Genomic DNA, 23,261 nt, shown 5'->3' with positions numbered 1-23,261 from the left:
TTGAACTTGCTCTACCATTTAATAGGATCATGGAGGATCTAACACTCACCAAATACACTTTCCTGCCTTCTCTCCGTAATCATTAATTCCCAACTGATTAAAAACTATCGATCTCAATGCTTGTAAATGTTCAAGGACTTAAGACTCCATAACTTCCTGGGATAAATAATTCCAAAGAGTCGCCACTCTCCCATGAGTGGAAACATCCTCTCAATATTTACCCTGTCTAACCCCCTATGTTATATATTTCACTTCTGACCTCCCCACTCCACCCAACCTCCAGTACAGCCCATCCTCCGGCCTCTGATCCCCCCACCTACCCAACCTCTGACCTCTGACACCCCAACCCTGGACCTCCGACCACTGCACCCCCTTAAGAATCTTACCCATTAGTTTATATTGTCTCTAAGTGTTCTTCCAACCAACCTCACACATCTCAACATTGAACTGCACCTGCCACTTATCTGCCCACTCCACCAAGTTGTCTATGCCCTTTTGAAGTTCTACACTGTCCTCACAGTTTACAATACTTTCAAGTTTTGTATCATCCTCAGGAAAACAAGGGTCCCAATACCAACCTTTGGGGAACACCACTGTAAACAACCGTCCAGCCCGAAAAATATCCATTGACAATTCCTGTTGCTGTCAATTTTCTATCCCCATTGCTACTATCCTTTTTACTCCATGAGCTACAACATTTCCCACAAGTCTGGAATGGAATGCCTTTTGAAAGTCCATGTACACCACATCAACAGGAATTCCCTCATCGACCTTCTCTGATACCTCTTCGAAAAAACTCCACCAAGTTAGTTAAAGGAGAATGGGTGAGAAAAATATCAGCCATGATTGAATGGCGGAGCAGATTCGATGGGCCAAGTGGCCTAATTCTGCTCCTATGTCTTATGGTCTAACATGATTTCCCCTTTAGAAACCGTGCTGGCTCTTCCTAACGGACCCACATTTCTCCATGTGGCTACCAATTCTATCCCAAATAATTGTTTTGAGAAGCTTGCTTCACCACTCATGTTAAACAGACTAGTCTATAATTGCTGGGGCTACCCTGCCAAACCTTTTTGAACAAAGGAATAACATTTGCAATTCTACAGTCTTCTGGCACCTCCCCTGTGTCTAGAGAAGATTGGAAGATTGCGGCCAGAGCCCCGGCAATTTCCATTCTCACTTCCTTCAATATCCTTGGATGCATCCCATCTGGTCCCGGCACCTTGTCGACTTTCAGTACCAACAGTCTATTCAACACTTCCTCCTTATCAATCTTGAACCCTTCTAGGAACAAAGTTTTGTCTGTCACATGGCCTGGGTAGAACCTACCTCCTTGGCAAAGACAAATGCAAAAGTTCTTGTTAGACAATGGAATTAAATATTATCAGGGGCAGATGGGGATGTGGAATTTGAAACACAAATGGATAGCTGTGACCTTATTGAATGGCGGGGCAGGCTTGGGGGGCTGAATGGTCAACTTCAGCTCCTATTTTGTATGTTCTGGATCACTAACATTAACATTATGCCATTATCCCCCAGTATAACTCTGTTAAATTATATTGCTTACAAGTGCACCGCATGAGTAAACCCCCCACTGCTTAGCCATTTTAGAACATAAACGAGGGTATTCACTTGCATCTGAGTAGAAAGAGTTTGAGTCACCAATACGACTCCATCTGCCAACAGTAAAGTACACTGACTGATCAGATATCGCCAGCACATACAGTACGTGTTGCACATTTGTTTGTCACAATATTGTGACATCGGTAAATGTGGAGATATTAATGTTGCTCCCAGTGCTTTGGTTATAGAGTGATGGGAAGGCACTGATATTGCTTGAATGAGGTTTCCAGTGCCAGCAGCATGTAATGGGCGGCTGGGGTACTTAGCATAAAGGGATCCCCTTTCTGGAGGGAGGTGGTGGATGGCAACACCAGCTTTCAAAGGCAGAATGTGCAGCTCCAGGTAAATTAATCCACGGCATCAGCAGGTCAGGATCATCCTGAAAAAACATACTGAGATCATCGCGAGGCCCACGCATGCAGCATTTGAGTCGCAACATGTTTTGTGGCTGCAGAGTTTCTCAGCAGCTCCAACTGTAGAAGATTTCATTTGAATTGGAAACCGAACCTAAATCAGCCTCGTGAACATTTGCTCTGCAAGCCCTGTGTGTTGGCAATAGAACCGGGCATATAAGAGACCTCAGACCATCTTGTAGGACCTGCGTGGGTTTAGGAAGTGCCTTTGTGTTTCAGGCAATCAAGGGTCACAAGAGTGGCCATGTTCACCTTGTTTCAAAATGTGAACTGTTTCAAATGTGCCGCAACCTGCAGAGCGAAAGGGGTAAAGCAATCGGTATCAGTTCACAAATCAGTATGGTGTATCCAGGACTAAATTCTCAATGGAAGAAACTAGGCTGTGTAAAATTATATTGACGTTGGCGCAGCTAATTTATTTTTGTGTTTAAAATCTCCCCAACCTGGATTAATTGTAGAATCATCGAATCCCTACAGTGTGGAGGGAGGCCATTCAGCCCATTGCGTTTGCACCAACCCTCTGAAAGAGCACCCTACCAAGGCCCACACCCTCCCTGTCATGATACTCAGGTAAACATCATAGCACATACATACTGATGGACAGATCAACGGACCAATCAACACATACACAACACCACAGCCAATCACAGGCAAGAGCATACACAGTACAAAACAGGGAACACGACACTTCCTGGGGGTTCCAGCAGGAGACAGCTCAGGGCACAGAGCTCACAGCAAGCCACTCAGACATCCACCATGTGCTGAGTGCCACTACAAGATAGTATTAGGAATAGGTCCACAGATTCTCGGGTTATGATCGAACCTCAGTAACCAGTTTACCACTGTAAATAAATGTTAGTAATGAAACTGAGTTGTACCATTCGCAACCGTGTTGGTTCGTCTGTGTAGCAGAGTACCCAACACATCACTCCCTATCCCTGTAACCCCACCTAACCTTTGGACACTAAGGGGCAATTTAGCATGGCCAATCCACCCAACCTGCACACCTTTGTGACTGAGGAAACCGGGGCATCCGGCGAAAGACCACGCAGACGCGGGGAGAATGTGCAAACTCCCGCACAGTCGCCAGGCTGGAATCGACCCTGGGACCCTGGCACTGTGTGGCGCCAGTGCTTAACCACTGTGCCAGCGTGCCACCCTCTGGGTGCCTGGCCTGTGATCCCAATCAACCACAAACTGCTGGAAGATGCACTTAATAAACTGCCAGATATTAAGATTGTCCAACGTGGGTCGGGGGGAAAGGTATCAGAACACCTTTCCAGATGCTCAAATCTCCCTTCAGAAAGCTAAACGCGCTGGAATCCAGTCTGTTTTTTTTCTCGCTCTCTCCCTTCTGCATTACAATAGCTGGGTTGTTGAGTGTACCCTCAAGGCAACTTACCACCTGGCTGCAGCTGCGTTTTACTTTCGTGGTCAAAGGCGTGTTAAAATCTGTATTCAGGACTCTTGCCAGCTGTCAGCCATTGGGGTGGGCTGTACTATGTGGGATACTAAACAGGTCACTTGCCGGTCAGAATGCTCGAGAGGAACCTATTTGATAATGAGTCTGCAGCAGTCTCCGCCCATCCAGAATTACGGTGGTACTTGTTGGCAGACAGAGCCCCACTTGGAGCCGTGTTGCAGCGACACTTTGTAGTGGCAACACCAGCCCCTCCGCTTGCAGTTCCGACAGACTTTTCAATCCCTCCCAGAAGGGTCATTTATCCATTGACCATTCGCTTGCGTAGCGGAGAACCTGCTTTGTGCAATGGAAGGTAAAGTGAACGCTCTCTCTTTCTCTCCCTGCTCCATGCATTCACAAAACATTTATTTTAATGCTAAACAGTTTATTTCGCATATCTATCCTTTCGTCCCGCAGCTGTCAAGATTATCTTCCTTCTCGTCCCGCTCTGTTTCCTGGAGGTGGCGGCTACCACAATCAGTAAGTGTTTCTTTTTAAAATAAAAAATGTTCCAGTCTGTGTCGCCTTTCCCCAAACAAACCGGGGTCTCTGGTAAACCCGCGGCTTCTTGAGGGAGCTGCAGCATTGCGGTGCCCAATTCTGTGTTTGTGTTTTTTGTGGGAAGGTTCGATAATCTTCCAAACATCGAATTGGACGGTGGAGCCTTTGACCGTCAACGGTTGGGCCACCGGAAGTGGGCCACTCGGCCCACCCAGTCTGCCCCGCCATTCAATGAGATCATGGCTGATCTTGGCCAGAATTCTTTAGGGTTCTCTTCCAGCAAGACCCCCCCCCCCCCACTTTCCGACAGCATGGGGTGGCTTCAATGGGAAATCTCATTGACATGCGGCGGGAAGAGAGAATCTTGCCGCCACAGGATGGTGCGCCGCTGAGGAACACGTAGCTGGGGGTCCGCAGAATGCAGCCCCGGTATAATCCTCAGCTCTACTTTCCCGGCTTAACCCTGTAACCCTTGATTCCCTTACTGATTAGAAATCTGTCCATATCGGCCTTGAATAGACTTAATAATCCAGCCTCTACAGGGCTGTGCGGTAAAGAATTCCACAGATTCACTACCCTCTGAGAGAAGAAATTCCTCCTCATCTCTGTCTTAAATGGATGACCCCCTTTCTCTGAGATTATGTCCTCTGGTCCACGACTCTCCCACAAGGGGAAACAACCTCCCAGCATCAACCCTGTCAAAACCCCTAAGGATCCTAAATGTATCAGTAAGATCACCTCTCATTCTTCTAAACTCCAGTGAGTACAGGCTCAATCTTCTCAACTTCTCCTCATAAGAAAATCCCTCCATACCCAGGATCAACCTCGTGAACCTTCTCTGGACTGCCTCCAATGCAGGCATATCTTACCTCAGAAATTGTTCACATCACGGCTTGTGCTGAATTGAATCGTAAGGGGGTCAGGGAGGAAACTTTGCAACCTGAGGGAAAGTTCTCCAACAACTGTCTTTTATTTTCCTCTGTTTAGGGATTGTTGCCGTCAATTGAGACGAATGTTTAGTTCCCAAAATGCCTAAAGAATGAATCATTAAAAAATATATATTTGCCCATGTGCCAAGAGTTCAGGCAAAAGATGTCCCCAGATCTTCCATATTAGAGAACATCCACAGCGAGGAATCCCCCCCTCCCCATCCGACCTCTATCTACCTCTCTCTCGCCCTGGCTCCTGGTTTAGCAGCAGATTTTAAAATTGTAATTTCCCCCTCCACCCTCTACACCTCCTCTAGCCCCATCCATAACCCTCCAAGGTAGCTACAATCCTCTAATTCTGGACTGTTCAGCATCTCTGATTTTAATTGCTGCTTCATGGATGGCTTATTGGTATTGTCACTGGACTAGTAATCCAGAGAGCCAGGGTAATGCTCTGGGGATGTGAGTTCGAATCTCACCATTGTCGATGGTGAAATTTGAATTCAATAAAAATCTAGATAACACTGCTGGGTGTGCTGGCACGGCGGCACAGTGGTTAGCACTGTTGCCTCCCGGGTTCAATTCCGGCTTTGGGTGACTGTAGAGTTTGTACTTTCTCCCCGTGTCTGCATGGGTTTCCTCCGGGTGCTCTGGCTTCCTCCCAGGTTCCAAAGATGTGCAGGTTATGTGGGGTTACGTGGATAAGGTGGGGAAGTGGACCTAGGTAGAATGCTCTTTCAGAGGGTCGGTGCAGACTCAATGTGCTGAATGGCCTCCTTCTGCAGTGTAGGAATTCTATGGTTCATATTCTAAAAGTCTAATGATGACCATGAAACCATTGTCAATTGTAAAACCTCATCTGGTTCATTAATATCTGTTTAGGGAAGAAAACCTGCTGTCATTAAGAGCAGGCTGGCTCTTAACTACCCTCTGAAATGGCCTAGCAAGCCATTCAGCTCAAGGGCGATTAGGGGTGGCTATTAAATGCCAGTTTCGTCAGCGACATCCACATCCTGTGAAAGAATAAAGAAAAAAACATTGGAGGTGGTGCTTTCGAAGAGCTGCCTGGACCTTAAGCTCTGGAATTCTCTCCCTAAAGCCATTTGCCTCCTTTTTATTCCGCCCTTCTTTAAGAAGCCTGGCCATCTCCTTACCTGCTTTAGTGCCAAATTCGGGGATGATTTATTACCTACAAGAAGCTATGTAAATTTAAGTTGTTGTTCTCATAGATTTCAATGACTTTGTACCGAGTGCTACAATTATAACTCATGGATTGTATTTTATCTATATTCTGTGCTGCTTCTGAGACCTGTGGCTATCTGCTGCCTACTTTTTCCATTCTAAGAGTGCCCTTATTGAGAAAATAGCCTATTTAAACTTCCACACCCCCCACCCCTCTCCACTCCAATCATTTCCCATGTGCAACACCACAGAAAAGCGACTGGGGAAGTTCTAACCAAGTGTAGCTTTCAGGTGAAATGGAGTTAGGGGGTGGGTGACTTGGCAGTTAAATATATAATTCAGTCTCTGTCTTAAAGTTATATTTTCTTCTTGATCAATTTGCATGATAAACTTATGGCTTGGTAGAACAGACCATGAATGCTGCTGAAAAGAGAGCCATGTTGTTGAAACTTTTTATCTTGTGCTCATCAGGGTAAACAGAAGACCAAATTTCAAACCATCACAATAATTCTCCTACTGGCGAATAGAGTGCTGGTTGGTTGGCAAGTGGACTCTGGTTGGCTGAGGCCTTGCCATGGAGAAAGCTTGCTAGAAATGCCATACAGTCATTAGTCAGGACCCATCCTCTGCAGACAAAAGGAATATGTTCAAGCTTTATGTCTTTTTTGAATTACCCCGGAGCTTGGGGAACCAATAGCCCTCCTTTGCTTTCACCATGGCAATGCCTCAGCCAATCAGAGTCGACTGGCTAACCATTCAGCCCCCTTTTCTCACAAATTGTTGTGATAGTTGGAATATTTGGCATTCTTGTGTTTGTCCTGATGAGTGCTAAGGTGAAAAGCTTCAGCAGCATGTTTCTGTTTTCAGCAATTAACTCATCACTGTAAATATGCCCTTCGGCCATCTCTGTCTCACTTTGCAGGGCATGTGAACATTTACTTTTGACAATTTTCAATGAAGCATTGATCTAATTGGATGTTCTGAGGAACAAAGGGACCTTGGCGTGTATGTCCATAGATCTCTGAAGGCGGAAGGGCAGGTTAATAGGGTGGTAAAAACGGCATTTGGGAGACTTGCCTTTATCAAGCGATGCAGAGATTACAAAAGCAGGCAGGTCATTTTGGAGTTGAGTAGAACTTTGGTGAGGCCACAGCTGGAGTATTGTGTGCAATTCTGGTTACCACATTATAGGAAGGATGTGATTGCACAGGAGGAGGTGCAGACGCGATCCACCAGGATGTTGCCTGGGATGGAACATTAAAGTTATGAAGAGAGGTCGGATAGGCTTGGGTTGCTTTTGCTGGAGCAGAGAAGACTGATGGGGTAACCTGATTGAGGTGTACAAGATTATGAAGGTTATGGACAGGGTGGAAAGGGAGCAGCTGTTCCCCTTAGTTGAAGGATCAATCGCAAGGGGACGGGCACAATTTCAATGTCAGGGAAGGAGGGTTAGGGGCGATGTGAGAAAAACTCTTTTTAACCAGAGAGTGATAACGGTCTCAAATGCACTTCCTGGGTGGGTGGGTGAGTAGGTAGAGTTGGGTTGTCTCCCATCCTTAAAAATATCTGGATGAGCACTTAGCACATCACAGCATTCAAGGCAAGTGCTGGCAAATTGGATTAGGCAGTCCAAAGATGTGCAGGTTAGGTGGATTGGCCATGCTAAATTTCCCTTTGGTTAGGTGGGGTTACTAGGTTACAGGGATAGGGTGGAGGTATAGGGTGCTCTTTCCAAGAGCTGGTGCAGACTCGATGGGCCGAATGGCTTCGTCAGGCTCTGTAAATTCTATAATTCTATGATTCTAGGTAGGTCAGGTGTTTTTCATTTGTCGGTGCAGACTCAATGGGCCAAAGGGCCCCTTCTGTATTTCTGTGATTCAGTAATATTATATTATCTTAAGAGAAACACAGGAGTAGATCTTGACTTGGGTCTTCTGATGTAAGTCTGGTGGTAGCAACCCTGAAATTAATTGCACTTCATTTATACTGGCGCTCTGGCCACTACGGCCGTTAAAGGAACTTTTTGTTGGACTGCCTGTTTTCAGATGGTGGTACCCTGTCATGTGTAAATAACGTACTATCATAGCATGGTTGAACTCAAATATCCAGAGGTTCCTGCCTGAGTTCTGCTGTTGCATCATTAGCTTCACGAAAATGGCATCTCGCTGTCGAGCTCGTCATCAGAATCCATTGATGTGAAGTTGTTGGTTTGTGTGATAGCTATGTGTTAAACTTGCCAAGGAAAGTGTAAGTGAACTCCTGTCCATCTCAGTCTAAGTATAAATGTTAAACTATGCCATTCAGCATCTTGGGTACTGAAAATGAACTATTACATGCGCAAAGTCTCATTCTTTTTTTCAATTCTTTCATGGGGTGTGGGTGTTGTGGGCAAGGCCAAGATTTGTTACCCATCCCTAATTGCCCTTGAGCTGAGTGGCATTTTAAGAGTCAACCACCTTGCTGTGGATCAGCAGTCAGATGTAGGCCAGACCAGGTAAGGATGGCAGATTTCCTTCCCTAAAGGACATTCGCGAACCAGATGGGATTGCCGATGGCAATCGGCAATGGTTTCCTGGTGATCATTAGACTTTTAATTCCAGATGTTTTATTGAATTCAAATTTCACCAGCTACCGTGGTGGGATTCGAACACGGGTCCCCAGAGCATTGCCTTGCGTGTCTTAGTTACTATTCCAGTGAAAATACCACTATGCCATCACCTCCCCTGTAATTCCTTCATGTTCAATTGTTGGAGATTTTTATTACGTTAAGTTTTTTTTTTCCAACTTGTCCTGAAATTAATGTTCTCCTAACCACTCATAGCTGAGTGTGCATTCAGCTGCACGAGGGTCCCCTAGTACATATAAATAATTTCCAATTATTAATGGTCGTAGAGTCCAGGACTAGGAGTCGTAACCTAAAATTTGTTGTCAGATCTTTCATGAGTGCAGTTAGGAAACTCGTCTACATGCAAAGGACAAGATTTTTGGAATACCCCCTCTGCAAATGTCAGTGTATCGAGGTCAATTGTTTGTTTTAAATCTAATTTTAATACGCTCTTGTTAACCAATGATGATGTGTTTATTGCAAAGGTGAGTAAGGTAAAGGTAATAGTCCCAGATGACCACAGGCGGCTTTACCCTTTGATGGGGAAAGCTGAATGGTGGAGATTTAACCCAAGGAGTACCACACCTCGGGCAAGGCTGAGAAGGCAGGGCCTTCATGAACCATCTCAGCCAGTACAGGAAGTGAACCTGCGCTGCTGGCCTCGCTCTGCATCACAGACCAGTTGTCTGGCCAACTGAGCTAAAGTGAGGGAATTATGTCAAGGCTCAGATAAGTGATGGAACAGGCTCGCGGGGTTAAATGGCCACCACCTCTTCCTGTGTTCCTATGTATTTTAAAATTTTATTTTTATTTAGATCCTTATTTCAGACATCAGGAAATTATGCGGCTGAACAATCAGGAATTTTCAGGAGGAAAATGCTGGGATTAAATTGAGTGATTTTTCTGAGGGGAAATATAATTTAGCATCAGAGTTTCCACCGGCGATTCCATTGTAAAGGGTGACAACAGTATGCTATATTTCATAGAGTAGAGGTTTATGTTGACACAAGGGGCGAACAATTCAGCTACATGACGCGGCTGCTGGAGCCAGTGCTATGGAAGCCTGAGACCGTAAAATGGTGGATGAAGAACTTACGGCACAGCCTGCATGGTGCCCCGTGCTTGGGAGGATGCTGCCGTGGGTGTACCGTGCATGTGCCAGCAACTTGTACACTGAGCAGACTGTAATTTCAAGCAACCTCTCAGGTTGAATTGATGTACGTTCTGTAAACTTGGGCAAGGAAAGTCAAGTTAATGTTCTCTCCTAATCACTCATAGCAGAACATGTATTCAGCTGCACAAAGGACTCCTTGCACCACTCAACAGCTGGTGAGGTGCTTTTAACTCACTTTTGTTTTTGCAAAGTTTGTGGAAGTTCTGGAGTCTGCTCTTGGCAGGGTCTTGGTGGTTTACTAGATTTGGAAGGCATTGTCAGTGCGCCCTGACAGGGAGGTGGGAGAGGTTTTGTGACCTGTTAGGAGGAAAGTTGTCACTGTTACAGGGGACATAGTTGCTGTGTCTCTGTGTCTGCAACATGACAGAAAAATGGAGCTGAGGCTGCAGAGAGGGAAAGCTCTGCAGAGAGGAGGGAGGATGAAGAGAACTCACTTCACAAGGCCAGATATCTAGCATGGGATTTCAGGGGGCTCATCTCCTGCCTCCATGTATTATGGGGGGCTTGAGTGCGGGGCTCTGATGGCGGGTCTGGTGGGGAATCTGGTGGGGTGGGCAGGATTTGCATTGTAGGGCGAGGGAACCCTCCGATGGACTTTGGGGGTACATAACAAAAGGACTTATCCACTTGGCCCACTGTGAGATTCACCGTACCAAGGCCAGGCTGACAAATACCTGCACCAATTCACACCCACTTGAATCCTGGCCCAGAGAGCCGGAGCACCACTTCTTCTTTTTCTCAGCAGAAAGCACTTAACTGCTTTTGATGTGGTCAGGAGCTGTTAATCATAGCCAGAAAACTGGAGGATAGCAAATGTTGTCCCCTTGTTCAAGAAGGGGAGTCGAGACAACCACGGTAACTATAGACCAGTGAGCCTTACTTCTGTTGTGGGCAAAGTTTTGGAAAGGTTTATAAGAGATAGGATGTATAATCATCTGGAAAGGAATAATTTGATTAGAGATAGTCAACACGGTTTTGTGAAGGGTAGGTCGTGCCTCACAAACCTTATTGAGTTCTTTGAGAAGGTGACCAAACAGGTGGATGAGGGTAAAGCAGTTGATGTGGTGTATATGGATTTCAGTAAAGCGTTTGATAAGGTTCCCCACGGTAGGCTACTGCAGAAAATACGGAGGCATGGGATTCAGGGTGATTTAGCAGTTTGGATCAGAAATTGGCTAGCTGGAAGAAGACAAAGGGTGGTGATTGATGGGAAATGTTCAGACTGGAGACCAGTTACTAGTGGTGTACCACAAGGATCTGTTTTGGGGCCACTGCTGTTTGTCATTTTTATAAATGACCTGGAGGAGGGCGTAGAAGGATGGGTGAGTAAATTTGCAGATGACACTAAAGTCGGTGGAGTTGTGGACAGTGCAGAAGGATGTTACAAGTTACAGAGGGACGTAGATAAGCTGCAGCACTGGGCTGAGAGGTGGCAAATGGAGTTTAATGCAGACAAGTGTGAGGTGATTCATTTTGGAAGGAATAACAGGAAGACCGAGTACTGGGCTAATGGTAAGATTCTTGGCAGTGTGGATGAGCAGAGAGATCTCGGTGTCCATGTACATAGATCCCTGAAAGTTGCCACCCAGGTTGAGAGGGTTGTTAAGAAGGCGTACGGTGTGTTAGCTTTTATTGGTAGGGATTAAGTTTCGGAGCCATGAGGTCATGTTGCAGCTGTTCAAAACTCTGGTGCGGCCGCATTTGGAGTATTGCGTGCAATTCTGGTCGCCGCATTATAGGAAGGATGTGGAAGCATTGGAAAGGGTGCAGAGGAGATTTACCAGAATGTTGCCTGGTATGGAGGGAAGATCTTATGAGGAAAGGCTGAGGGACTTGAGGCTGTTTTTGTTAGAGAGAAGAAGGTTAAGAGGTGACTTAATTGAGACATACAAGATGATCAGAGGATTGGATAGGGTGGACAGTGAGAGCCTTTTTCCTCGGATAGTGATGTCTAGCACGAGGGGACAGAGCTTTAAATTGAGGGGAAATAAATATAAGACAGATGTCAGAGGTAGGTTCTTTACTCCGAGAGTAGTAAGGGCGTGGAATGCCCTGCCTGCAACAGTAGTGGACTCGCCAACACTAAGGGCATTCAAATGGTCATTGGATAGACATATGGACGATAAGGGAATAGTGTAGATGGGCTTTAGAGTGGTTTCACAGGTCGGCGTAACATCGAGGGGCGAAGGGCCTGTACTGCGCTGTAATGTTCTATGTTCTATAGATCTTTCTAAACAGTGCGGGCAGGTTCACAGCAGGCTACTTGAGATGCATTCAAACATGAAAGGAAATGAAAACAAACAATTCAGACATCCGGCTTCCTAGATGCTGTCAATTACACTCTACGAAAAGTTGTTCCTCTATGGAGTGAATGGAAGCCTTGCAGATCAATGGATCTGAGGGGCTTTAAAACCTTGTGATGTGGTTTTGGCTTTCTATGAAGTAACAGCTGCTGTTGTTTTCTAAACACCTGATTAAGGCAGTAGGTATAAGGGACAGCTAAGTGAAAAGGCAGTGAATTTTTTTTTTAGTATACAATTTAATTGAGGTATTTTTGGCATTGTAAACAGTTAGTGTACAGTAATGCGCAAATATCAACAAAAACATAGTGCAAATAACCAAATCCCTTGCATAAACAGTACCTGCCTATTTATCACCCCTATTCTACTCTCATCTACCCCCCCCATGCTGACGTTTAATTCTCCGCGAAGAAGTCGATGAATTGTTGCCACCTTCGGGCGAACCCTAATAAAGATCCTCTCAAGGCGAACTTAATTTTTTCCAGACTAAGAAAGATCGGCATGTCCGAGAGCCATACTTCTCTCCGGCGGGAGCGGTAGGGGAGCCGTGACCAGGGCTGCCAAACTGGTTCCCCTGCACGAAGCCGCCTTCACTCGCCCCCAAATAGACCCCGTACCCACCATCCAACTCCTTACCATGGCTATGTTGGCCACCCAGTAATAGTTGCTAAGGTTCGGCAGCGCCAACCCCACCTCGTTACGGTTCCTGTCAAGCATCGCTTTCTTCACCCGCAGGGACTTTCCCGCCCAGACAAAGCCCATAATAATCTTGTTTACCCTTTTGAAGAAGGACCGTGGGATGAAAATCGGGAGGCACTGAAAAATAAACCGGAATCTTGGGAGGATTGTCATCTTTACCGTCTGCACTCTCCCCGCAAGTGATAGCGGGAGTGCATCCCATCTCCGAAACTCTCTCTTGATTTGTTCCACCACCCAAGTCAGATTTAGCTTGTGCAGCCTGCCCCAATCTCGCGCCACTTGTATCCCCAAGTATCTGAAACTTCCTCCAACCATCCTAAATGGCAGCCCCTTCAACCTATTCTCCTGGCCCCTTGCCTGCACTACAAACATCTCACTCTTAGTCATGTTCAGTTTGTACCCTGAGAACCGGCCAGATTCCCAGTATACTGTCCATCCCAGCCAGTGGGTCCGATACGTACAGGAGCAGGTCGTTCACGTAAAGCGAGACTCTGTGTTCCACCCCTCCCCTAATCATTCCCTTCCACCCCCTCGCATTTCTCCGAGCAATCGCCAGAGGTTCTATAGCCAGTGCGAACAGCAACGGGGAGAGTGGACATCCCTGTCTGGTCGCCCGGTGTAGTCTAAAATAGTCCAATGTTGTCCTATTCGTCCTTACACTAGCTTTTGGGGCCTGGTACAATAGTCTGACCCAGTCGACAAAGCCCTCTCTGAACCCGAACCGTCCAAGTACCTCTCACAAATAGTCCCACTCACCCGGTCAAAGACCTTCTCGGCATCCATTGCCACCACTGCCTCTACCTCTCTGCCCTCCGCGGGCATCATGATCACGTTGAGTAGTCTTCTTAAGTTGGCTACCAGCTGTCTGCCTTTAACAAACCATATTTGGTCTTCCCAGATCGCCTCCGGGGCACAGTCCTCAATTCTAAGCGCCAAGACCATAGCCAGGAGCTTGGCGTCGATGTTAATCAGGGAGATTGGGCTGTATGACCCACACGCTTCCGGGTCTTTATCCCGTTTTAATATCAACGAAATGGTAGCCTGTGACATCATCTGTCCCTCGCCTCGTTAAATACCCTAGTCAGCACCGGCCCCACTATCGCTGAGAACTTAAAAAAAATAAATTTAGAGTACCCAATTCATTTTTCCAATTCAGGGGCAATTTAGCCTGTTCAATCAACCAACTCTTTGTGTTGTGGGGGCGAAACCCACGCAAACACGGGGAGAACGTGCAAACTCCACACGGCCAATGAGCCAGAGCCGGGATCGAACCTGGGACCTCGGCGCCCTGAGACTGCAGTGGTACCACTGCGCCACCGTGCTGCCCCTTCTCCAAGAACATTTTGTAGAACTCCACTGGGTATCCATCCGGCCCCGGGGATTTACCTGACTGCATGGCCTTCAAGCCCCCCAGTACTTCCTCCGCTCTAATCGGGGGCCCCAGTCCGTCTACTAGCCTCCTGCCCACATTTGGGAAGGTCAGTCCATCTAAAGAAGCGCTTCATCTCCTCCGGCTCCTCAGGGGGTTCCGAGGTATAGAGCTTGCTATAAAACTCCCGAAACACTCTGTTCAGTCCTGACGGTCATCCACTCTGTTCCCATACCTTCAATTACCCTGCCTATTTCTCTGGTCGCCTCCTTCCTCCTGAGTTGCTGTGCAAGCAATCTACTAGCTTTCTCCCCATGCTCATAGACCACACCCTTTGCCTTCCTAAGTTGTTCCACGGCTTTGCTCGTGGACAACACTCCCAGCTCGGCCTGCAGTCTCCGTCTATCTCTAAGTAGGTCCTCCCTTGGAGCCTCTGCGTATTCCCTGTCTGTCCGATGAATCTCCTTGTCCAGTCTGTCCATTCCCGCTCTGTCCATTCTATCTCTGTGGGCCCGGATTGAAATCAGCTCCCCCTTACCACCGCCTTCAGCGCCTCCCACAGGGTCGCTGCTGAGACTTCCTCGTGTCATTAACCTGCAGGTAGTTCTGCATGTACTTCCGCAATCTCTCGCACCCCCTTCATCTACTAGCAATCCTACGTCTAACCTCCATTGTGGGCGCTGGTAACTCCCTTTGCAAACCTGCAGGTGAACCCAGTGTGGGGCATGATCCGGGATGGTGATCGCGAGTACTCCGTGTTTTTTACCCCGCCTACACAGCCCCTGCTCATGATGAAAAAATCAATTCTAGAATATACTTTGTGAACATGCGAGTAGAACGAATATTCACTTCCTGTCGGCCGTCTGGCTCTCCATGGGTCTCTCCCCCCCCCCCCCGCCTCCCATCTGCTCCGTGAACCCCCCCAGTTCCCTTGCCATCGCTGGGAGCCTACCCGTTCTGGAGCATGACCTGTCTAGTCCGGGGCCGAGGACCGTGTTGCAATCCCCACCCATGATCAGCTTGCGTGAGTCTAAGTCTGGGATTTTCCCCAGCACCCTTTTAATGAAGTCAGCATCGTCCCAACTCCGTCTGCAATTGTGCCCTCCGCCTCAAATTGAACCCGTTTATTGATCATGATTGCCACCCCCCTGGACTTAGAGTCTAAGCCCGAGTGGAAGACCTGGCTAATCCAGCCCTTCCTTAGTCTGGTCTGGTCAGTCACTTTCAGACGTGATTCCTGCAGCATGATTACGTCCGCCTTTAGAGCCCGCAAATGCGCGAACACATGCGCCCTCTTGACTGGCCCGTTTAGTCCTCTGACAGTCCAGGTGGTCAGCCTGGTTGGCGGGCACCTGCACCCTTCCCCCCCTCCACCCGTGCCGGTCAACCATAACCCTTCTTGGGCCCTAATTTAGATCCCTCCCATGTCAGCAGAATAGCTCCCCCCCCCCCCCCCCCCCCCCCCCGCCCCCCAGCAACAACAACCCTCTGAAACCCGACCCCTGCCATATACTGGCTGTATGCATACCCCCCACCTGACTCCCTTGACTAACTTATGCTGGCCCGATGACTCATCTCTCCGGCACCCACTTGTCTCGCTCCCATTGTTCCCCCGAGCTCATTCCCCCACCCATCCACACCAATTCCCCTGGTCTGTCCTGCTCAAGCAGTCTCTCTGAGATAAGGAAGATCAAACAAAAAAGGGCAATCAAACAAAGACCCGAGACCGCTCCAGCTGTAATGCTATTCCAGTTGTGTACACAGCTGACTGATGCCAATCGCCCCTTAATAAAAGAAAAACACAGCATCACAGTACCCGTGTAACCCCCCTGCATCAAATAACTTTAACCCCCATTGCTTCCCGGCCAAATTTCTGTTACGATGGAAGCTCCAAAAAGAAAAAACACAAAGAAAAAGCAAACCGAAAAAAGAAAAGAGGGAGGGGGCACCTGTCTCCCCCTCGCCCATTTTAACCAAAGGCAGCGAAAAAAGTACAAAGTACCTGTGAAGCAACATAAAATAGAAAGTCAACCCAAGAAAAATAGAAGTCACGTAAACAATAATACTCAGACTCTGGCTTGAGTCCGTGGCCCTCAGTTCGGCACCTGTCCCTGATCCTTTGCGAACTCCATCGCCTCATCGGGGTCCACAAAGTAGTAATGCTGGCTCTGGTGCGTGACTCAAAGACGCGCCGGGAAAAGCAGACTGAACTTCACGTACTTTTTGAACAAAATCTCCTTAATTCGTTTAAAGGCTGCTCGTCGCCTGGCCACCTCTTGTCTCAGGTCCTGGTAGATGCGCAGGACATTGTTGTTCCATGTATAGCTCTTTGTACTCTTTGCCCACTGAAGGACCCGCTCCTTATCCGTGAACCTGTGGAACCTGACCACCACTGGTCGGGGGGTGCCCCCCGGTCGCGGCTGCCTCACCTGCACTCTGTGTGCCCCATCCGGCTCCAGCGGTCGCGGAAAGGGGTTAGCCCCCATCAGCTGCTGCAACAGGTCTGCCACAAATGTCGTGGCGTCCGCTCCTTCGGCCCCCTCCGGGAGGCCAACAATGCTCAGATTTTGTCTGCGGGCTCTGTTTTCCAGGTCTTCGAGTCTGTCAAGCAGCCTTCTCTGTCGCTCCTTTAACCCACCTATCTCTATTGCAGCGGTTGTTTGTGTGTCCGCCTGTTCCTCCACCGCATGCTCCAGCTTCTTGACCTTTTTGTCCTGGGCCTCTAGTGGTTCTAAGTTATCCCGCTTCATTGCTTCAAAACGTCCTTTTATGACCTGCAGCATATTGTCCAGCGCTGCTTGGATCGTCTGGTCCGCGGTCCGTACGTCAGCCGTCTTTGGTCCCGGGTCAACTCCCCCACCACTTTGTCTCTGCCCTTTCTTTTCCTGCTTTCGCTGCTTTCTGCTCCTCTTTGTTTCCATGCAGCTCCGCACGTTTAGATCAGCAACTTTGTGGCCCTCTTTTCTAGCGCACAAAAGTTCCAAAAAGTCGGGAAACCAGGACCGCAAATCCGGCCGGAGTGAGAGCCACTGAATGTGCGGCTCACTCCCTCATCGCCGCCACCGGAAGTCCAAAGGCAGTGAATTTTGCTTCACTGTTTCTGCTGGACTACTCTTTAGATTCCAGGCAGGGGTGACGAATGGGGGCTGGGTCTCTGTTATGAGTGGGTCTCCGATATGAAAACAGCTTTGAGGCCTTGCAGTAAAATAGGTAGTTTAAAAGCTTGAGTCCTAAATAAATGGCTGGGTGAGGCTAACTGGTTTGGTGTGGATTTTTTAATGTATTAATTTTGTTATGCTCCCTGAATGACTGTGATTAAATTCCCCATTAGATAGTGAGAGATTGACCAGAATTTGCTCACTGTTCCTGCCAATGGCAAAGTCCGCAGGTTTCCTGGTGGTGGGGAGTGTATAAACAGGAAAGCCACATTGACAGTGGCGGGATCAGATGATTATGCCGCCGGCCAGTAGCGGACTGCCTCTACCACCATGAAATACGGGGGGGGAGGTTTAGGGAGGTGGGGGAGGGCGGTGGCATGGGTAATCCAGCCCATTATTTCTATCCTGTGTAAGGGAGATACTTATCCCCCTTGGAACATGACATTTTATGGTGGGCTTGGATAGGCAATTCCTGTTGTATTTTTCACTGGTGGGAGCTATCCATGTTTGTGAACGGCTCCCATGGGCAGCACGCTACCATAATGGTTAGCACAATTGCTTCACAGCTCCAGGGTCTCAGGTTCGATTCACTGCTTGGGTCACTGTCTGTGTGGAGTCGGCACGTTCTCCCCATGTGTGCGTGGGTTTCCTCTGGGTGCTCCGGTTTTCCCCCACAGTCCAAAGATGTGCAGGTTTGGTGGATTGGCCATTCTAAATTGCCCTTAGTGTCCAAAAAGGTTAGGTGGGGTTACGGGGATAGGGTGGGTGCATGGGGCTTGAGTAGAATGCACTTTCCAAGGGCTGGTGCAAACTCAATGGGCTGAATGGCCTCCTTCTGCACTGTAAATTCTATGATTCGATGATATGATTTTCAATGACAGCTACTATTGCTGATTGATGGCTATTGTGACTGTTGCACAGCGTGTCTTTGGATTCGATGAACATAGCATGTAGTATGTGTTCATCTGGTTTGTATGGCTGGTGGGTGGCCGATTTCAGTATAAATAGTTTTGGGGGGGCAGAATGGAGGGGTACTTGGACGGCTGTTCCTAAATTTTGTAATAGAAATGTGAGACTTCTAAATTAAGATTTTGTATTGTACCAATAATGCACTTCTCTGTCTTCCAAGACGACATTCTGAAAGTTTTGAGGTGGTGTGCAAGAGTTGGTGGGGTAGAGTTTCCTCTGACAGCGCAGGGAACAACTTTTGCCCGTTTTGAAAATTGATTTTATTTTCTCTCCTTTATGCTCAAAATTATTTGCGTAACGCCAAACGCAAAATCTGCCACGAAGAAAAGCAATTGGGCAGTGTCTTAATCCTACATTTTTATAAGACTGATAACTTGATAAAAATTTGGATAATACAGCTGAGTGTGGGTTTTATCACAAAAAAACACATTTAAAATCTGCGTGTTAAATGGGCGGCAGGGTGGTATAGTGGACAGAGCTGCTGCCTCACAGCACCAGGGTACCGGCTTCAATTCCGGTCTCGGGTGACTGTGCGGAGTCTGCACGTTCTCCCCGTGTCTGCGTGGGTTTCCTCCGGGTGCTCTGGTTTCTTCCCACAATCCAAAGATGTGCGGGTTATTTGGATTGCCATGCTAAATTACCCCTAAGTATTCAAAGATGTGCAGGTTAGGTGAGGTTATGGGGATAGGGCAGGGGAGTCGGCCTAAGTAGAGTGCTCTTTCAGAGGATGGGTGGAGATGTGATGGGCTGAATGGCCTCCTTCTGCACTGTTGGAATTCTATGACAGTTCCCTGCCTGTTAGTACGCTGATTTTTAATGACTGGAAGTGTCCAAAAACTTGACTTTGCTGAAAGCACTTTGCGCTTAAAATTCAGCCATCTTTTGTTCTTTGATGATGCTGCTATCAGGAGAATTGTGCCAAACAAAACTCAGTTGTATGGAAACGTTAGATTGATATCTGTTTTCACATTTTTGGAGCTGTCCTCTAGATTTCACTGCACATTTCAATTTGCTCCACTCAGTATTGGACCAGTATTGGACCAAACAGCTGAAATCACCCTGACCTCTTCCCTTGGCCACCTTGTCGATATAGTTTTGATTCTGATTAGAATTGCTTGCTTGGGATGAGCAACCATGAAACATCGGCCACTTAGAAACGTTCCCCACCCCCCAAAAAATCGCCCACTTAGAAACGCGCCCCCCACCCTTGCTTCGTTCGAAGCTGTAGTCCACCTGGAAATATCGGTGCGATTATCAGGCTTCCAATTAGAAGGTGTCCAGTTAATTATGTTCATCGGCTTCTCGCGTAACTTTGTGCATAGGCTGTACGTTCTGCAACTTACCCTTTCAGAGTGAACATTGTCTTTTCCTTCCAGCTGCTGCTTTTTTTGCTTATTCTTATTTTTATTTTATCAACCTGAATTTGCCCCCTCTTCACTCTACCTGAAGTGATCACCTCTCCCTTAATTCTTTTTCATTTTCTTAAAGACGTCACATCTTTTTATACAACTATTGGAAGAAGCTCATTATTACAAAGTCTGGAATTCCACACCGATTTGAACAGACTGAGTCAAAGGGAAAAAGGTTTAATGCAACAAGAGTACAGAGCAGTTACTCTACTACAGGAGCCAGCTCACAGTTCATGGCCCTCCAGTTTTATACAGGATGTAGAAGGGGGCAACCATTATAAGTGTCCCTTTGGCAGCACAGTGGCGCACTCGTTAGCACTGCTGCCTCACGGCACCGAGCTCCCAGGTTCGACCCCGGCTCTGGGTCACTGTCCGTGTGGAGTTTGCACATTCTACCTGTGTTTGTGTGGGTTTCACCCCCACAACCCAAAGATGTGCAGGCTCGGTGGATTGGCCACGCTAAATTGCCCCTTAATTGAAAAAATGAATTGGGTACTCTAAATTTTTTTTTTTTTAAATAAGTGTCCCGTGACCTGCTTGAGGTTTCATTAGTGTCCTGTGACCTGCTGAACCCCAGGTTATGAGACCCACTTATTTGATATATCAGTTATGCTGCTGCTTCTGCGATGGAATATCTTGTTGGTTGTTGTCTGTGTTCCTTTTCTTGACGTAATGTTTATGATGCCCTGTTATAGTTGGTGTTTGACAAGGATACACAATCTGTGTGGTTTAATGTTCTCACTCCCTGTATATGTTTATTCAAATTTTAACTTTCCAGGTCAAAATTATATATTCCTACATTGTTTGAAAACAGTTATGGCCCTTTAATAGAACTTGCCTACAAGTCATTTTATTAAGCTTTTAAAGAAAGGAGTGATAGGTGAAATAATGCATTTCTCATTAAAGTGTAGATTATTGTTGCTCATTCTTACCGATTAAAAATGCAGCAGGTTGATTGATCCACTCCATTTCTTCAAGACCAGTGTACAAGTACAGCTCAGGGATAGATGCCTTCTCTGTAGCTGTAAATGCCCTCCATGAGATGTGTGTGGACAGTCGCAAGCTGACTTTGGTGACTCATAGGTCAAATCTGCTTCCATATTGACATTTGAGTGCTTAACTGATGCTTTTAGCGAAAGCCTCTTTTCTGTTTGTCTCAAGCGTTGAGGTATTTGAAAACTACCCCCCAAATACATTTCACAAGTTAGATATAGCACTTGGGGAATCAAATTATATGGGAGGGGGGAGGCTGGACCAGGCTATTGAGTTGGGTGATCAGCCATGTTCACAATGAATGGCGGAGCAGGCTCGAGAGGTCGAATGGCCTCCTCCTGCTCCCATTTTCGATGTCTCTATGTGTACAGCATGGCCCCTTCAAGCACTGCAGGGGATTGTTGTGAACAATGAAAATGCTGACAAAAATTTCGCGAATGAAATGTTTCTAGACATTCACTCTAAATTTGGTTGTTTCTTATTGCAGTAAATCCCTGCTGTTACTACCCATGCCAGAATAAAGGAATATGTGTCAACATTGGGAAGGAAGATTATGAATGTGACTGTACACGCACTGGTTACTATGGCGTTAACTGCAGTTTGCGTAAGTGGTTTCAATGCTCACTGTTTTTATCAGAGTTATGAGTATAGACTACGTCTCAGTTGAAATGCATCTTTATCATTGGCACCTGGTTACTTTCAACCAAATGAAATATTTATTTCAAAGCATTCCATTAATCCCTCAATGGTTGAATCCAAGCAAACTGCTTTGGCAAGTTGACGAAATTCAAGTTGTAATATTGAACATGTATTTTGTTCTGAGTAATTTTTATTCTATCAATAAATGTTATATATTTTTTGAAAGTGCTTACTATGGAATGGTGGACTCAAAAAGAACTCAAGACGTCCCTTAAATCTAAAGGTTATAAGGGAGCAATCTGTTCCCTGACTCCGTCCAACTCTTTAAGGACTCAGTGTGGCTTATGCTGTTGGGCAATTAATATTGCTTTTTATTTGTTCTTCAGATGTGGGCAGCATGAGCAGTATTTATTGGGCATCTCTAGCTGGCATTGAGAATCAAACGGGTGATTTGGAACTGGGGTAATATGTGGGCCAAATTGAGGGAGGGATAGGTTACCTTCTCTGAAGGGCATCAGTAAACTAGTGGGGTTTATAATTGTGGAAAAAACTCAGCTTTAAGATCATTTTCTGGTGCTAGCGCACAAATTGCAAAATTAATTCAGCTTGGGCACAAAAGTCAAGGCGGACACTCCCAGTGCCGCTTTGGAGGGAGTGCTACACTACCGGAGATAGTTTCTGATAGGACATTAAGCTGAACCTCCAACTAACTGCTCAGGTGGATTAATAGGGTTCCATGGCACTATTTCGATGAAGAGCCGGGGACTTTATTGGCGGCACGGTAGCACAGTGGTTAGCACAGCTGCTTCATGGCACCAGGGTCCCAGGTTCGATTCCTGGCTTGGGTCATTGTCTGTGCGGAGTCTGCACGTTCTCCCCATGTCGGAATGGGTTTCCTCTGGGTGCCCCGGTTTCCTCCCACAATGTCCCGAAAGATATACTGTTAGTTGAATTGGACATTTTGAATTCTCCTTCAGTGTACCCGAACAGGCGCCGGAGTGTGGCGACTGGGGGATTTTCACAGTAACTTCATTGCAGCGTTAATGTAAGCCTACTTGTGACCCGAATAAAGATTATTATCCCTGGTGTCCTGGTCAATATTTATTCCTGAATTAACATCAACACAAACATTGGTGTTTGTGGGAGTTTGCTCTGTGCAAATTGGCTGCTGAATTTCTACATTACAACAGCGACTACGCTTCAAAGATACAGGGCCGGATTCTTCCGCCCCGTCCGCCGCAAGATCGCCTCGGGCGGGACATGGACCATGTCAAGGTCCATTGACCTCGGGCGGGAATTTCCGGTCGCCGAGTGGGCGCGGCCCGAGAATCCCACTCACTTAATTGGCTGTGAAGGGTTTTGAGACATCCAGTGATGGTGAAAAGCACTATCCAAACGCCAGTCTTTTTTAATACTGCAGCCATGGTCGGACTGGAAAGTGCAATTTCAGCACAATAAAGCCAGATCCATCAGAAGTGTAATCTTTCCTTATCGGCTGTTTGGCAAACATATTAAAGAATTTGTTTACAATAAACTGCAATAATGTGAATGTTTTCAAGCACTATTTTTTCTGGAGCCCCATGGACAGGGTGACCGTTTTCCATTACCTAATGGAAAAAGCATATTTTCCTAATGCCTAAGGGCATGAGGTCCTGCAGCAGGAGTTCAGGGAGCTAGGCAGAAAGTTAAAAGACAGGACCTCCTAGGGCTGTAATCTCAGGATTACTCCCTGTGCCACGTGCCAGTGAGGCTAGAAATAGGAAGATAGAGCAGCTAAACACGTGGCTAAACAGCTGGTGTAGGAGGGAGGGTTTCCGTTATCTGGACCACTGGGAG

The 23,261-nt window shown here is 46.9% G+C and overlaps 1 protein-coding gene across 1 annotated transcript in view; it reads left to right on the top strand.

The window, feature by feature from the left end:
* Positions 1-3,601: 3,601 nt before the first annotated feature.
* Positions 3,602-23,261, top strand: part of LOC140399138 (prostaglandin G/H synthase 1-like) — a 145,257-nt gene continuing 125,597 nt past the window's right edge. The window contains exons 1-3 of the mRNA XM_072488377.1: positions 3,602-3,811; positions 3,916-3,978; positions 21,274-21,390. Of these exons, the coding sequence (XP_072344478.1) occupies positions 3,805-3,811; positions 3,916-3,978; positions 21,274-21,390 (187 nt within the window). The 5' untranslated portion in view covers positions 3,602-3,804. The remainder of the gene's footprint in view (positions 3,812-3,915; positions 3,979-21,273; positions 21,391-23,261) is intronic.

Source organism: Scyliorhinus torazame, chromosome 22 (assembly GCF_047496885.1).
Source record: "Scyliorhinus torazame isolate Kashiwa2021f chromosome 22, sScyTor2.1, whole genome shotgun sequence".
NCBI lineage: Eukaryota > Metazoa > Chordata > Chondrichthyes > Carcharhiniformes > Scyliorhinidae > Scyliorhinus > Scyliorhinus torazame.
This window is presented reverse-complemented; position numbering and strand designations above follow the sequence as displayed.